This window comes from Fusarium graminearum, chromosome 2, assembly GCF_000240135.3.
Source record: "Fusarium graminearum PH-1 chromosome 2, whole genome shotgun sequence".
NCBI classification, from domain to species: Eukaryota; Fungi; Ascomycota; class Sordariomycetes; order Hypocreales; family Nectriaceae; genus Fusarium; species Fusarium graminearum.
In genome coordinates, this window is record NC_026475.1 from 1,923,124 (window position 1) to 1,939,509 (window position 16,386).

Here is a 16,386-nt window from a genome sequence, read left to right on the forward strand (position 1 = left end):
AACGTCCTATGGCACAGAGTCTTTGCTATCGATGATTGTTTTACATGTGATTATGAAGAAAGAAAAAAAGAAAGACAAATTTGTTGAGCAAAGTATTTTATCTAGATAGTTTCTGGTTGCTACATTAACAATATTCTTATTCGCCTTTATCTTTCAGCCACGGAAGGCTCGGTGTTTAAATTAAACCAGATAGCTCTTGTTTCAATCTACTCATACCCGCGGAAACCACAAGGACCAGGTGCTCACTGCGGGCTCGGAGGTTGTAAATTTTGTCTTGACTGTTGGCTCACCTACTGATCTGATCCTACTGATAAGATAAGGCCAAGTCCCATCGCCTCCATGCGGCTCAAAAGTCGGTGTTATGTATGCTTGTTGCCGGCTAAAAGAGGTAACTCACTCTGTAGCTGTGGAGTGTTCTGTTGTTCCTCCATAACCCCAGATGCTTTCTTACAGATACCTATCCGGGTAAGGGCGGGTCTGCAACAGAGATGATTTTCAGCAGAATGAGTGCATTCTCTGAAGAAAGATTTATCATAGACAACCGGTTTCGCAAAATATAGCCAAGTAATAAATATAACAACATAAAGACATTCCAACTGCCTACTAATCTGTTCCTTCCTAAACGCTTGGATCGTTGAATCTGAAAAATCGTCAAAATGCTGTCTTTATTCTATACCTGACATCCTGACTAGACCCCTCCTCCTCCTCCTCCTCCTCCTCCTCCTCGTACTAGGTTATCTACTCATTGAGGTCTGCCTGCCACTTCTCCAAAAAAAAAAAAAAACAGTCCTCCACCTCTTTTCCGATTTTCATCCTGATCAACCCTCCCCTTCTCTCGCCAATTGTCCGCCTACAATCTCCTGTCTTCGAGCAAGATGCTGTCCGCTACTTCTGTGGCCATCCGCGCTGGCGCTCGACGAGCTGCTCCCCGCTTTGCTGCTCGCGCTGTTAGTGTCAAGACTGCTTCAACCACACTCCGATCCATCGACATCAGCGCCAGCCGAACCCTTTCGACCACACGAGCTCTCGCCTCGTCGCTTGCTCGTGACAGGACTCGGGAGATTGTTGCGCAGACAATCAACAGCATTGGAAGCAAGCGGGAGGGTGAGCAGTATCTGAAGCTCTTCACCTCGGTTGAGTCACAGAAGTTTGCCGTCATCAAGGTCGGCGGTGCCATTCTTACCGAATACTTGGACGAGCTTTGTCGCAGTTTGCTATTCTTGACCGAATTGGGTTTGCTTCCAGTGATTGTCCATGGCGCCGGTTAGTATATCATGCTCTCATAATACTGATTCTGACAATCATGGTTGTAGGACCTCAGCTCAACAACCTGTTGGAGGCTGCTGGTGTTGAGCCCCAATTCGAAGAGGGTATCCGAATTACAGATGCCAAAACTCTCGGTGTTGCTCGAAAGCTATTCCTTGAAGAGAACCTGAAGCTTATCGATCGCCTCGACGAGCTTGGAATCGCAGCCCGATCTATCAGTGGCGCTTTTATCGCCGATTATCTCGACAAGGACAAGTGGCAATACGTCGGAAAGATCACAAAGGTCAACAAGGAGGCTATTGAGAACTCTATTGAGGCCGGCTATATCCCCGTCCTCACTTCTATGGCCGAATCCGAGGATGGTCATCTCCTCAATGTTAACGCCGATGTCGCAGCGGCCGAGCTTGCTCGCGCTCTTGAGCCATTGAAGGTCGTTTATCTATCTGAGAAGGGTGGATTATACAATGGTGATGGAGAGAAGATCTCTGTTATCAACCTGGACGCCGAGTTCGACCATCTGATGAGCCAGCCCTGGTGCCGATATGGAACCAGACTCAAGATTCGCGAGATCAAGGATCTGTTGGATACCCTGCCTCGCAGCTCATCTGTTGCCATTATCCACCCCAGTGATCTTCAGAAGGAACTTTTTACCGACTCCGGTGCCGGAACTCTCATCCGCCGAGGAGACAAGGTCCGCAAGGTTTCTTCTCTCGGTGAGATCGAGGACGTGGCCAAGTTTAAGGAAGCTTTGATCCGCGACCGCCAGGGTATGGACGCCGAGGCTACCGTCGACCGCTTTGTCGACCAGCTGAAGGATAAGAAATTTGATGCCTACTACGACGATGGAATGCAGTGTTTGGCCATTGTCCTGCCTGCTAGCGAGGAGCGAGCTATTGCTACGCTTGCTACCTTGAACATCACCAAGTCTGGATGGTTGAGCAACATCGCCGAGAACGTCTTTGCTTCCATTAAGAAGGATCATCCCAGCCTGGCCTGGACTGTCAGCGAGGAGGACGAGAACCTGACTTGGTTTTTCGAGAAGGCCGATGGAACCTTCAACAGGAACGGAAATGTCCTGTTCTACTATGGATGCGATCTCCGCTCCGAGGCTCTCGTTCCCGTTTTCGAGGACTTTAAGGCTCATGGCCGTGCTATGCTCGGCGATGCCAACCTGGAGTCTCGGCTTCGTGACGCTGCGAAGACGACTAGCGAGAGTTTGAACGCCTCGCAGAGCCGAAACTAGTTAAGTTGTGTAGAGTGGAGTGGTTTGGCGTCATTAAGACTAAGGTGTTGTTTTGGGTTTTATTCGGAATGGGGAACTTTGTACATAAGCCAGAGGATGTAACAATACCAACTTCTTATACTGACATCTTTCGTGACCTCGACTCTGCAGTAATGAACTCATTGTTGTTCTAAATTCACCAACTTTTGGCTCCACATCAAATAAGACATGCTGATATTTGGCAGCTCGACCTCTACTCCAATATGCTCCGAAAGACAAATCCTTTCCATCTTTTGCATGTGGCCTTGTGCCAAATTTGCTTCCCCCTAACACGCCACGTATGCATCCAGGTATATAAATCAGGTATCATATAAATTAACAATAAAAAGAGAGTTCTTGATAGAACACGTGTTTGCTTTTCTTAGGTCATGTAGTACTTGGGGCCCTCGCCTCCCTGTGGCACTTGCCAGTTGATATCTTGGTGAGGCGCCTTGATATCACATGTCTTGCAGTGGATACAGCTATTGCAATGTTAGTTATCAAGTTTCCAACTCAAAATCGAAGCATTAGTATAAGTCGACTTACTTTTGTGCGTTGATTTGGAATCGAACGCCATGGGGCTTTGACTCATCCTCAACATACTCGTAAACGCCAGCTGGGCAGAATCGGTTCTCCATGCCCTTGTAGGGAGGGTATGTTGACTCGGTGTGGGCGTCCCAGTCCTTGACCTGAAGGTGAACGGGCTGGTCTTCCTCGTGGTTGGTTCCAGTACGGGAGACACTTGTCAATATATCAAAGGTGAGCTTGCCGTCGGGCTTCTCGTATTCGATCTTGGGAACCTTGTCGGCGTGAAGAGTGGACGCGTGGTCGGGGGTCTTGTGCTTGAGCGTCCAAGGGACTCGGCCCTTGAAGACATAGGCTTCGAGACCGGAGTACATGATACCGCCGTAAAGACCGAGAGGCGTGTGGAAAGATGGCCGCATGTTACGGACCTCGTGGAGCTCCTTCCAGATAGAAGAGTCCCGAAGCTTGTTCTCGTAGTCGTACAGGAAGACTGTGCCTTCGTCGGTCTTCTCGCTAAGGGCAGTCCATGCTGCCTCGGCTGCCAGCATGCCTGACTTCATGGCATTGTGTGTACCCTTGACTTTAGGAACGTTGACGAAACCAGCTGAGTCACCAATGAGCGCACCACCAGGGAAAGCAACCTTGGGGATGGACTGGAAACCACCCTCAATCAGAGCACGGGCGCCATATGAGATGCACTTTCCACCCTCGAGAACATCGCGGAAAAGAGGGTGTCGCTTGAGCTTCTGGAACTCTTGGTATGGCGACATCCATGGGTTTGTGTAGTCAAGTGAGGTAACGAGACCGATCTGAACAAGATTTTCACCAAAGTGGTACATGAAAGAGCCACCGTACACGTCCTTGGGCAATGGGTAACCCATCGAGTGCACAACCAGGCCCTTTTCAAACTTGGCGGGGTCAATCTCCCAAACCTCCTTGACACCAAGGCCGTAAGTCTGGTGCTGGCTGTCCCTTCGCAAGTCGAACTTGTTGATAACCTGCTTGCTCAAACTTCCGTGGCAGCCTTCGCCGAACATGGTGACTCGGGCATGGAACTCCATGCCTCGCTCGAATGTTTCCTTGGGCTTGCCGTCACGGCCAACACCAAGATCGTTGGTGGCAACACCCTTGACAGAGCCATCTGCATGGTAGACAACCTCGGAAGCAGCAAAGCCAGGGTAGACCTCAACACCGATCTCTTCAGCACGCTCGCCGAGCCACTTGACGAATTGGTTCAAGCTGACGATGTAGTTTCCGTGGTTGGTCATTTGAGGAGGCGCGGGGATAGGAATAGCAGAGTTCTTGGTAAGGAATCGCATACGATCGGTGCCGGCGGGAGTGGCATGTTCGAATCGGTTGGGGTTGTTCTCGTCGAGCCAGTCGGGGAACAATTCATTGATAGCGGTAGGCTGGATGACAGCTCCAGAGAGGATATGAGCGCCAAGATCGCCAGCCTTTTCCAAGACAAGCACGCGGAAGTCCTCGTTTCCAGCATCATTGGCGAGCTGCTTAAGACGAATAGCAGCGCTGAGACCAGCAGGACCGCCTCCTACAATGCAGACATCAACCTCGTCAGACTCGCGTTCGACGGTGGCGGGGTCGAAATCTGTGTCGTCGTCTCGAAGTCTTGAAGTGGTGCTAAAGGCGCGAGCGGCCATTGGCACTTTTGCAGCGGACCATAATGCCGTACTCGTTCTCCTTGTGAGAGATGATCTGGCAGCGATTGTGGCGGGGGAAAAGGTTGATCTGGCGGGACGCAGCTGAGTTCGAGAAAGCACTTGCGAGCTGCGCTGGACGCATCGCGAAACTGGTCGTGGGGCGGGCATGATGACGAGAGGACTGAATTGAGTTGTTCAGCCACCAGGAAAAGAAGATGGCTAGAAGGAAGAAGTAAAGGGGAAAAAAAGAATAGTTTGAGGAGGAAAGAAATGTCCTGGGGCCAGCGGCGACTAAAGCAACTTCCCGCCGATGACTTTCTTTCTTTCCTGGTGCGATGGTCTCGTTAAGTCTAGCAAGGTAGTGGGGGTGTACGATGCCGTTTTTTGACAATTATCTCGTCATTTATTGGCTCCTCGGTGGGTGTCGTTGTAGAGCTTGGGGCTTTAGTTTCCGGCTTCTATCTACCATCTATACATTATCCTCGGATCTCTACCTAAGTCATTCTCGATTGAGATAATAGCTATATACTGTTGTCATTAATCTTTCCGATTAGGCATACTCTGCTTTGGTACAGCGTGTCTAGGTACCTACTATCTAGGCAGTTGAAATCATCCAGCTTCACTGATCATGGTTGAGGCTTTCACCGGCAATCGGCTATATAACCGAGGCCACAATCCATAGTCCGAATGTCTTAAACTCGGTTGATCAGCATCGCATTTGGTTCTCAGATAACCTGGGGTAGCCGTGGCCAAGGTTAGCATGTGCAAGTCCAGGCTAATGTCATCATACAGGTCACATGCGCTTTCTACACTGCAGAGTGACTTTGTTCTGCTTCAAGAATCGCCATGTTCAACGTAATTCGTCCTAATGACTTACTCGACTTGATCGATTATAGTTGTTGATTGACTCTCATGAATGTCCATCTTGCAAGGGTCCATGATCAATTACGTCAATTCGATGCCCCAAGCGTTCGGTATCTCGATGCTTGTTCCCGATGCTTTGATTCGGCTTACCGTACTCTCTTGCCGCGGTATTGGGTCTTGGGGTATTAGCGGATTGCTTCGGTACAGTGGCTTGTTTCGCCGTGTCTTGTGATTCTTGAAACTCAACTCGCACGCTGGTTACCCTATATGTACAATCGAATAATTATTTATCAAGCTATACGGCGTAGTACCTCGAAAATATGTGGTCTGAATGCTATTAAATGAGTCGATATTTATTACTATTATCAATGACACTGGTTTTGTTGCAAAGAGGTTAAGTAAAGGAAAAGCGTTGCATTATTATTAAACGTCCATTCTACAACATCAAACTTCCAAAGAAGAGGGCTGTAATCCAAAAGAACGGAACCCCGATCTATGGTCATATCCTGGAAAATATTGTTGTCGAAGGAGGTTTGGTAACCAGTATCAACGCGAAACCCATTTCCAGGCCACTGGCAACTAGTCCTACCTGAATACCAACTTACACCAACGGTTTCATGAACCAATATATAACCATTTGATACTCGGCACAGGACGCGCTACTATCGGCCAGCTCAGTCAATGTGCGACGAACACCATCGTGAGTCATGTCAACCCATTCGGACGATGGAAAAATTCTCTGAGCCCAAAGGACAACAGTGAATTCTGGGTCAATCAAGATGGCTGTAGGCCAAGAATGCACCTCTATAAAAGGCAGGACCTCAAAGAACAGACCAAAGCTAGCTTGGTTTACCAGCCCGAGGCAGTCTTCTCTGATCAGGTAGTTTGGGGGAAGAAAAACGTCGAACGCAGACATTGTCTTTCGTACGAACCAAGACTGAGTGAGCTGTCTGATTTGATGCAATGATACACAGGATCTTGTTTCAGCTGGTGACTTGTGCATTGTCGTCCAGGCTGAGCGGGCATTGTATTTATGTTTCAGGATACACTGATACAACTACAGGCAAGAGAACTGATCAGTCTGTGCATTGCGGTACCAATGATGCATTTTGTCACGAACATACTGGGTAGTTATGGTAACTGTGACGGCTTGTATCCATGATTCTGACTGTGAAGAAGGCGATGATGGAGTATGTGAAACACTCTGGGTACATCTCGAGACATATGCTAAGCCCGTTTGAATAGAGAACAAAGATCTAGGAGATTAGCTTCTTTTGGATGTGGTGTAATCAAGACCACCTATTAAATGACAGAGGATATGCAGTTCTCTTAAGCATAGACTTTAGCCTTGAAGCAGATCCAGGAACCATCCATCGCGTTGCATCACTTCCCCAGCTTCAACCCATCTTGGTCCTAGTCAGGGGTCAAGGATTACCTGCTGATCTCCACCAACACTCCCAAAAACCACTAGTTAGACCAGACCCTGAATTGTCCCCCCTAAAAGTGAAGTCAGTACTAAGGCAGCTGAAGTCCTCGTTTCAGTCCATGCAAAACAATTGACCAACATGTTTCTTCTTCCACGCTGAACAACGTCGAATGACGGAGACATATCCAAAATGTACCGTCTTGTTTCATTATTTCTAGGCGTAGCAGCTGTCTCTGCTAATTGTCCCAATTACGAGAAATTCGCCCGCGAGCGGCACGAACCCCTCTCATCCGGGCGCTATGCGTTCCCGCTTCAACGTCCCAGCAAAGATTGTCGCACGTATTCAGTGCCAGCGGTCGAGCATGTGATTTATGAGGAAATGGACCAAGCTATTGGCGACCCAGATCTTTATCGTTTATTTCTGAATACATGGCCTAACACTTTGGATACAACCGTCCCGTGGAGGGGTGTTTCTGCGGATAACGCTGAGGAAGAGGTTGGTGATAGCATCACGAAGTTGAGATCGTGCCATTGACTGACATTCGCACTTTAGTTAGCATTTATCACTACAGGCGACATCAATGCGTGCTGGGGACGTGATAGTGCAAACCAGTTGCAGTCATACAAATCTATTCTGTCCTCCTCCGACGATATCGCTTCTCTGTTCCGTGGTGCAATCAATCTTCAAGCCCGATACCTCACAAAAGCACCTTTCTGCAACGCATTCCATCCCCCACCCGAAGCCAACTTACGCCGGACAAAGCGATTGGTGCAGCCTCGAGATACTGTCAGCCCAAAATACGATCCCAACTTTGTCTTCGAATGCAAGTACGAGCTGGACACCCTCGCCGCCTTTCTCCAGCTATCATGGGACTACTACGAAGAAACGGAAGACGGCGAATTCTTTGGGAAGTTTGGTTGGGTAGAGGCAGTTAGGAAGATCCTCAAAGTCGCTGAGCGCATGCAGGAGGGAACATATGACGAGCAAGGCATGGTCCAGAAGCCAGCCTACAGTTGGTTGCGTAATGCGGATAGTGCTTCAGAGACTGTCTCCAACCATGGCCATGGAGCGCCTGTGAAAGGCCACATTGGTCTTGTGCGCAGCTTCTTCCGACCGTCTGACGATTCCTGCATCTACCAGTACTTGGTACCCGCAAACATGATGTTTTCGAGGTATCTCACCTCATGCGCCAAGATAATGCGACCTCTTGACGAGAAATTGGCCAAGAAGATGGAGGCCATGGCAAGCGGTATCGAGTATGGTATCAATCAGCATGCTATTATTCAGCATCCTGTGTACGGAGAGATGTACGCCTACGAGATTGATGGATTTGGATCCTACAGTCTCATGGACGACGCGAATTTGCCGTCCCTTCTGAGTATCCCGCACATGGGTTACAAGCCAGCTTCGCAGCACGTCTACGATAACACACGTGCTTTTGTTCTCAGTCCATCTAACCCATACTACGCACGAGGGCCAGTCCTAAACGCCACAGGTGGACCGCATCTCGGCCCTGGTGTGGCGTGGCCCATGGGACTTATCGTTCAGCTCCTGACGAGCGATGACGATGACGAGATTGTCGATGGCATTCGTCAGTTGATGAACTCAACGAGTGGACTTGGTCTCATACACGAGACAGTTAACAGCTTCAATGAGAAGCACTGGACGAGATCATGGTAAGTTGTGTTTACGCAAGTCATGGGTAAGATAGGTGCTGACAGAAACTAGGTTCTCGTGGGCCAATGGCTTGTTTGGCCAAATGATCCTGGACTTGTATAAGAGAAAGCCAACGTTAATAGCTAGGAGTTACCAGGACGTCGGAAATGTCTAAACGAACACGTATACGTTGGGGCACTGGAAAATGGTTGCCCTCAGTGTATCGATAAGATTGGCCACTGGAAGCATAAGAGACGACATTGGTAGGTCAGTTTATGCTTTTTAGACCAGACTTCTTCTTGGGCTTTCTATTTTATGCCTTAAAACTCTGCTTTTGTATTGCGCGAGAATATGGCTGCTTCTTTGGACTCTACTTTCTGTGACTCCCAGTTGCAGGGCGACGAGAAAAGTCAGCATTGGACCTTGGAGATCGTGGTAATCGTGGAAAGCCATCAAATACCCCCAAAACATTGAGGTCGACTTTTCTGTTACATACTAGACATTCATCACAGCGAAGAAGGCATGTCAAAAAAGTGCTTGTTATCATGATGCGTTTACTATATGCCTAATCTATTATGTGGTTAGTGTACGGCCTGTGTGCCAACATCAACAATGCTGTGTTCCAAACTGCCATGTCCGACGCCTATGCATGCAAAGTCCTGCTCCCTACACTATATTCCATAAAACATTAATAGTCATCCGTGGGTGCTTAACTCAAATCAAAACCTGCTCCCGACTGTATGGCGTAGAGCATCTTCTCCCGAAGTGTCGCTTCCGAAGTATATATCGGCAGCTTGAGAAGATTGACGCATGTGCTTGCGCTCGGTAGTCTCTCCTCATCTGAGCCTCCATCGCGAATACTGAATTTTGGCCTCAATTGTGAGAAGCCCAACAAAGGCGCTCGTGGTGTCGAACTGACATACTTGAGCACGTCACGACGTTGGGCATCTGTGAAGCTGCGCATAACTTTCCAGAATATCTTGATAGTGTCGTGCTCTTGTCCATCGTCACCAATTTCATACAAACCCCCATAGACTGTGTGCTGACGGAGATCTTCAATGTCGATCTCAGACGAGTCACCACCCACCAGACGTTGTAGCTCTGACTGATTGAACATAGACAGCCAGTTGGGTCGGATGATGGAGCGTAGACCGCTCAAGAAGGCTGTAGTTTGTATAGATGGTTGCACTATCAAGCGATGTCGAGCAACGTACGAGATGTACAGCAGTCGGTTGTCGTTCGTAACGTAGGTTTGGTCGCCATTGGCGATGAGTTTCTTGGTAACAGTCTTGACTGGGTCACCTGGCGGTGAGATCTGGTCTGCAATCGTAAAGTCAATGCCTAGGTCTGAAACGTCTCCCGGATAATTCTTGAGTCGTAGCATTCCATTGTAGAGCCCCTCGTCCATGTCACGAAGATCGTTGACGCTGCCTTTATAGTTCTTCTCGTCGTTGGGGCCTGTTGACGCCCATTTGAGGAGGAAGAAGCCAGCAAAGGCCAAGTCGACGAGGATACCTTCGTACATGCATTTGCCTACGATTCTGCCAAGGAATTCCATGCGTTTGAGTAAATTCGCAATGCAATCTCGGTACTCGTTGTCAGTCTCCGAATATCCGCGCATCTTGAGCTCTTCACGGACAACATCAAGCGCTATAGGATCGGGGAAGAGTAGTCCATTTTCGCTCGATGCAAACATGCCCTTGCCACTGTTGGAACCAAACGCTTCCGTCGTCACGCTGGTGAGAAACTCCTTTGTAACACCGCCGCCATCAATTCCAGCCTCTTGAGCACCGAACTGATCGACAAACGTAATTTGAATAGGGTCTTTGAGGCCATCCCCCATCTCGTAGAATTGATTAAATGCATCTTCAAAGAGTCGCTTCCGAGAGATTTGTGCATGGTGTCTGGCGTACGGCGTAAAGGACCTCGGGTTTTCATCATCTCTCTGAGCTCGATCTAGATTGATGAACTGGCGGAAGATCATGACGCGGGTCTCAAAGGGAACAGCATAGGGCATGTGTTTCAATATCTCCAGCTTCGGCCCCATTTCAGCTAGTCGACGCTCCTTTTGGATTCGTACTTGCTGAGCCTTCAATCGCTCAAGTCTCGCGTGCCGTGACAATCGCTGACCGGCCATGGTCGAATAGAAGCCTGGAACGCTACCGTATTCGTTTTCCATATCCTCGTCACTATCGTCCGAATCCTCCTCGATCTGTCGCTTTTCTTCTGCAATAACGGCAGCAATGAATACTCCCTGATCAAGCTTTGACGTCATGAGCCAGTGATCTGTAGGCAAGAACTGTTTCCTCGAGTCTCGCTCGTATAACATTTTCATTGCTGATGTCACAATGTTCCGTAAGCTGTCAATATCTAGGCTTGTTGGACTTTTGGACGAACGTGCGCCCTGCCCTTGGCTCGTTGCGGTTGGTCCTCCAGTACTGAAATAAGTATCTACGCGATGTTGGGAAGCGGCCTCCAAATCATTCCGCGATCTGGAGAGTTCTTGTGCCTTGTAATGAAGTGTGAAGGCAGTGTTCTTTAGGAAACCTGTTAGCATCTCGACATTTTCCAGTGATAGACTACAAGGTCGAATGCGGGAAGGAGACGGGGCTTGCTGAATGACTGGTGGGTAAATGCCATAGAAGAAGTCCTCGTCGTCGCTCAAACGAAGGATGAAGACGTAGAGTTCAAGGAATAAGAGGATGATTCGCCAGTCTTGCTCCTCGTCGGTAGAATCTGCGTTTCCAGTCGTTGCACCAAGATATCTGCGTAGGATGTCGAGAGGCGGCTCTGACTCTGTCCTCAACTTGTGGAAGACAGTTGTCTTAACCATCATTTGCCAGAGAAACTTGATGGTTGGGACATTACCCGTTAGTGTAGGGATTTCTTCGAGAAAGAGGCGCATTCGAATATCGTCACTTTTCGAAGGAAAGCATCGAAGCAGAGTCAAGATGTATCCTGCGAGAAAGCTTGTGCTCTGGTAATCTTGTCGTGAAGATCCCGCCAGGCGGGTAGAAAAGTCGTGCAAGGTTTGTAAGATGCCTTTGGTGTCCACCAAAGACAATAATTGAGAAGAAACATAAGGATCAAGCGGCAAAGCGAGTGGCTCTTCGGACTCATTCTCGTCGTCCTCGTATGTCTTAACAGAAGCCGACAGCCGAATACTGATAGAAGAGGAGAGGGTCGAAAGTTGAGTGTAGAGTGTTTCCAAGATCCCTGTGTCGTGGCTGGAGTCGGCGCTGAAGCGACTGATATCAATGAAATGAGCGAGCTGCCAGAGTTGGGCATCTTGGGAATACCCCGGGCTTGTGGTTGATGGCAATCCGTCCACTATCGCCCTTGCCAACCGAGAGAAGCGAATTGTATTGGATACATCTGAAACGTTTTCTTCGAAGAAATTCAGGTTTTCTTTGGTCAAGAACGAGAACGCAAAGGCATGATATACTTGTGTAATTGCTAGAGAAACGTCAGAAGAGTATCAGGACACTATGAGTTTAAGACTGACCTTCTGAAGAAGCAGCCTCGAAGGGGCTAGTGATGGCCTGGATTACAATATCTCGCCACTGCCCATCAAGACTTTGAGCTTGACATACTTTGCTAACCACGTTATAGTAATTGTCGATCGCGACGAGACCCAAGTCGGGATAACTTGTCACCAGGCGGATGACAAGCTTGAAAATGAGATGTGTATCATTGGAAAGGTTTCTGCATAAATCAGTTAGACTATACCCAGACACAAGCTTCGCATACAGTATTTCGTGTACCTTGCTGAAACGGATTTATCAAGTGCAGATAGAAGCAGTCGGATAAGTTGTTCTATTCGCGAGGGGTGCACATGCGGTGGTGCAATTTGTCGGAGATCCACAGACTCAGTATCGTGCGCATAACAGATAGCTCTTTGAATGTCGTCATCTCGTCGCAAGGCGAAGAAAGATAGAAGCAGAGTAAATGCTTCAGGAAGTCTTTCAGATGGTGTTGGGTTGGATCCGGGCTTATATAGGGCATCGAAGGCATCCCTCTGAGATCCCCTTAACTCTGCTCTTATTTTATAGCCCCTCCATGTTCGTTGTATTTTCCCAGCAGCCTTTAATTTCGTTCGTTCAACTTGTCGCTTTTCACGCTCGGCTTGGGCATTCGACACGGTCTTTGTAGTGTTTGAAACGGCAGATGGTGACCATGAGGTGTTGGCAAAAGGGTTCCCGGTAGAACCACTGAGGTTGACGTTTCGGGGGCGCCGCGAATTGCCGGTAAATGTCGAGAACATAGCTGCGGTGTGCGGGAGCGACGGAGGTGGGAGAGTAGAATTAGGTAGAGTTGAATGATAACAATGGGATTTAACAACGCGATAAGGTCATGGCGGAGCAGACCGTGTGTTGTCAGGATTGCTGTGCGACTTGTTTAGCTTCTAGAATATTCAGCTCGAAGCTCAGTCAGCGGCGAACGGCCTGTTCTAGAATCTATTTTGCTGGTGCCGCGCTCGGAGTTTGGAGATATATGTAATGGTGGGGATGTTGGGAGAGGTGAACGTCACTGTTAAACTGGGATAGTGATAAGATAAGAGCGGGTCAGCTTGAGTCGAGCAGAAGCGGGCAGTTGCGCAACACGCAAATGCGGGTTGAAGATCACTGCAAAATACGACAATGCGTCAGTAGCCTGAAGGATTTCCGAAATTGCTTCCATATTTCTTTTTCTTAAATTCTTCATTAGAGAATAAGCTTTATGAGGTGATGTGAACAAGTTGTTTTCAAAGCAATGATGAGAATTACTCATACGTATGCTGTCCACTACCTTAGTAGGTAAGTATGCAGAGTAAGGCCGTACAACGCCCATTGACACGCACCTTAATTGATATATACAACATCATTAGTTCGTCACCAGTAGGTCGTATTGTTGAGCTTCCGGTGTAGCTGACATGAGCATCTCTCTTTTTTGAAATGAAAAGGAATGACTCGCCAGCCAGTCTAATGCATCATTGCCAGACCATTGTTCAAAATTACAAAATAACCATCCGACATAACGTGCCTAGGATATGTTACAACATTTCTCATTGTGACCATGTAAGCATCAAAATGACTTGATTAGGAACAAGTCATATCAACTGTGCTTTTCTGAATTCGTTCTTGTAATGCAGTCGTCTCATACCATGTAGTAAGAGTTTCATGTGACTTGTTGACACCACGCCAGGGATCCAAGGTGGTAGGTATCTCAAACCAAGAGGCCAGTTGTTGCGTTCATGCGCGGCAGCAGAATGCACATATGTTTATCTTTGGCGGTGTAGATGGCCAGTTCAAGCATCATGGTGGCATTGCATTTGACTCTAAAGTTAACTTCGTAGGTGGTGCTTGATACGTAGGTATTGCTTTTTCGACTACCCCAGCCAAAGCAACAGACAATGTCATTCTGCTCTGTACTGTTGTAGAATATGAGACACAATATTGGTAGATAAAATCGTCATAGTGTCGTTTGACAAGTTGATTCCTGCAAGAAAAGAAAAAGAAACAAAAAACAGTTTTCTCGCACAGTTTGTCCTGTTTCCTCTAGAACAAGTGCCAGACTACCTAGTCTAGGATTTGCTAGCTTCTTTCAGAAAGATTGACAGAAATTTCAACGTTTGCCATCTTCTACACGGCGCCGCCGCAAGTACCTTGGCCACTGCCGAGATGGTCGAGGTAGGGCACGTGCCCCTGCATCTTATCAGCGCAGTGCGGTTTCACAGGCATAAATCTGTTAGTGAACAACATCGGCGCTACCAGCCTTCTTATCACAGCCAGCTGGCAAGTACCCCACTTACTCGAGTTTTGGTGGTTCAGAGTGCGACCGACAGTGACGGAAGGCACCAAGGTGAGTAAGTGGCAGGTTCACTCCACCAATCCCTCCCCTCTACCATGACCACTGCCAGATGACTGCCAAACCACTGCCCATGACCATGACCAAACTTTAGTACGTACCTTTATTAGCCTCTGCTTTGCCCACTCCCCGCCAGTGTTAGGTTCTGCCAGGAAGTGCGGCCAAGTAAAAAAATAATAATTTCCATCACGGGCAACGAATTTCTCTTTCTTCCCTCCCCAACCGCAAAACCAACCTTATCAAACAACCCAAAAAACCATAAAGTCGAGCCAGTCCGGAGGAACAGTATTCGTACTAGTTCTCTGCTTCTGCTCACTTCATTTCCACTCGGAAAGAAAAACACAAAAAAAACTTGAAAAAACCCCAAAATACACAACCCACCACCCCCTCATCTCACGACCCTCCCATCCTTTCCTCTTTGTCTCTCTCGCGACACCGCCCGAGTGACTTTTCTTCCTTCCACGACTTCTTTCATTACCGTCTTTGAGTCCTCATATACTCGAAGACTTTTGAAATCCGTTTGGTAGCTTCGCTTTGTTCGTAGCTCCATTCTCTTTGTTCGCTCAAGGTCCAGTACCACGCGAACTTTGATCCGCTGTCGGCTTCATAAAAAAGGTATGCTTGATCAACCCGACCCTCTTGTCTCTCCCCTCATGTCATCGAACTTTTTTCTCTCGTCTCAATTTTTTCTCTAAAATCCCACTTTTATTCTTTACCCATATACAAGCACGAATTCCGCTTGATCTGTTTACTGATACAACTCTTCTTTACAGGTTCTTCCACAAACCTAGAAACCGATATTCACAATGGCCGCCAACGCTGCTCCCGGCGCTGTTGACCAGCTCGCCAACGACCTCAACAACACCTCTCTCAACGGAAGCGAGGCCAATGCCCCTGCCGTCGACACTGGTGTCACTGCTGCCGCTGACGATGCTGCCGCTCCTACCCCCACCACCACTGCTCCTCACCCCCAGAACTCGGCTTCCCTCTACGTTGGCGAGCTTGACCCCTCCGTCACCGAGGCTATGCTGTTCGAGCTTTTCTCCCAGATTGGTGCTGTTGCTTCCATTCGTGTCTGCCGTGATGCCGTCACCCGTCGCTCTCTCGGCTATGCCTACGTCAACTACAATGCCACTCCTGATGGCGAGAAGGCTCTTGAGGAGCTCAACTACACCATCATCAAGGGCCGCCCCTGCCGTATCATGTGGTCCCAGCGTGATCCTGCCCTTCGCAAGACTGGCCAGGGTAACGTTTTCATCAAGAACCTCGATGTTGCCATCGACAACAAGGCTCTCCACGACACCTTTGCTGCTTTCGGTAACATCCTGAGCTGCAAGGTTGCCCAGGACGAGACTGGTGCCTCCAAGGGCTATGGTTTCGTTCACTATGAGACTGATGAGGCCGCTTCCCAGGCCATCAAGCACGTTAACGGTATGCTTCTCAACGAGAAGAAGGTTTACGTCGGCCACCACATTCCCAAGAAGGACCGCCAGAGCAAGTTTGAGGAGATGAAGGCCAACTTCACCAACGTCTACGTCAAGAACATTGCCGCTGACGTTACCGAGGATGATTTCCGCCAGCTCTTCGAGAAGTACGGCGATGTCACTTCTTCCTCTCTGGCTCGTGACCAGGAGGGCAAGAGCCGTGGCTTCGGCTTTGTCAACTTCACCACCCACGAGAGTGCCTCCAAGGCTGTTGACGAGCTTAACAACAAGGATTTCCACGGCCAAGACCTCTACGTTGGCCGAGCCCAGAAGAAGCACGAGCGCGAGGAGGAGCTCCGCAAGTCTTATGAAGCTGCCCGCCTGGAGAAGGCCAACAAGTACCAGGGTGTTAACCTGTACATCAAGAACCTTGACGACGACGTCGATGATGATAAGCT

At 48.6% G+C, this 16,386-nt stretch overlaps 6 protein-coding genes across 6 annotated transcripts in view; 3 read left to right on the top strand and 3 right to left on the bottom strand.

Annotated features, from left to right (window-relative positions):
- Window positions 1–860: 860 nt before the first annotated feature.
- FGSG_08426 (uncharacterized protein) lies at window positions 861–2,509 on the top strand (the record flags this gene model as incomplete). The annotated part of the gene is made up of 2 exons (XM_011322046.1): window positions 861–1,263; window positions 1,314–2,509. The coding sequence occupies exons 1-2, from the start codon at window positions 876–878 to the stop codon at window positions 2,507–2,509; spliced, it is 1,584 nt and encodes a 527-aa protein (XP_011320348.1). The 5' UTR covers window positions 861–875.
- A 400-nt stretch (window positions 2,510–2,909) lies between these two features.
- Window positions 2,910–4,878, bottom strand: FGSG_08425 (uncharacterized protein; the record flags this gene model as incomplete). The annotated part of the gene is made up of 2 exons (XM_011322047.1): window positions 2,910–3,009; window positions 3,074–4,878. The coding sequence occupies 2 exons, from the start codon at window positions 4,876–4,878 to the stop codon at window positions 2,910–2,912; spliced, it is 1,905 nt and encodes a 634-aa protein (XP_011320349.1).
- A 705-nt stretch (window positions 4,879–5,583) lies between these two features.
- On the bottom strand, window positions 5,584–6,490 carry FGSG_08424 (uncharacterized protein; the record flags this gene model as incomplete). Its single annotated transcript, XM_011322048.1, has 3 exons — window positions 5,584–5,591; window positions 5,725–5,837; window positions 6,180–6,490. 3 exons carry the CDS (start codon window positions 6,488–6,490, stop codon window positions 5,584–5,586), a joined length of 432 nt encoding a protein of 143 aa, XP_011320350.1.
- A 700-nt stretch (window positions 6,491–7,190) lies between these two features.
- On the top strand, window positions 7,191–9,148 carry FGSG_08423 (uncharacterized protein; the record flags this gene model as incomplete). Its single annotated transcript, XM_011322049.1, has 3 exons — window positions 7,191–7,496; window positions 7,554–8,677; window positions 8,730–9,148. 3 exons carry the CDS (start codon window positions 7,191–7,193, stop codon window positions 8,830–8,832), a joined length of 1,533 nt encoding a protein of 510 aa, XP_011320351.1. The 3' UTR covers window positions 8,833–9,148.
- Window positions 9,149–9,366: 218 nt separating this feature from the next.
- On the bottom strand, window positions 9,367–12,921 carry FGSG_08422 (uncharacterized protein; the record flags this gene model as incomplete). The annotated part of the gene is made up of 4 exons (XM_011322050.1): window positions 9,367–12,113; window positions 12,163–12,199; window positions 12,251–12,362; window positions 12,422–12,921. 4 exons carry the CDS (start codon window positions 12,919–12,921, stop codon window positions 9,367–9,369), a joined length of 3,396 nt encoding a protein of 1,131 aa, XP_011320352.1.
- A 2,389-nt stretch (window positions 12,922–15,310) lies between these two features.
- Window positions 15,311–16,386, top strand: part of FGSG_08421 (polyadenylate-binding protein) — a gene marked incomplete at its 5' end in the record, with an annotated part of 2,697 nt that continues 1,621 nt past the window's right edge. The window contains one exon of the mRNA XM_011322051.1: window positions 15,311–16,369. Coding sequence (XP_011320353.1) covers window positions 15,311–16,369 — 1,059 coding nt within the window. The remainder of the gene's footprint in view (window positions 16,370–16,386) is intronic.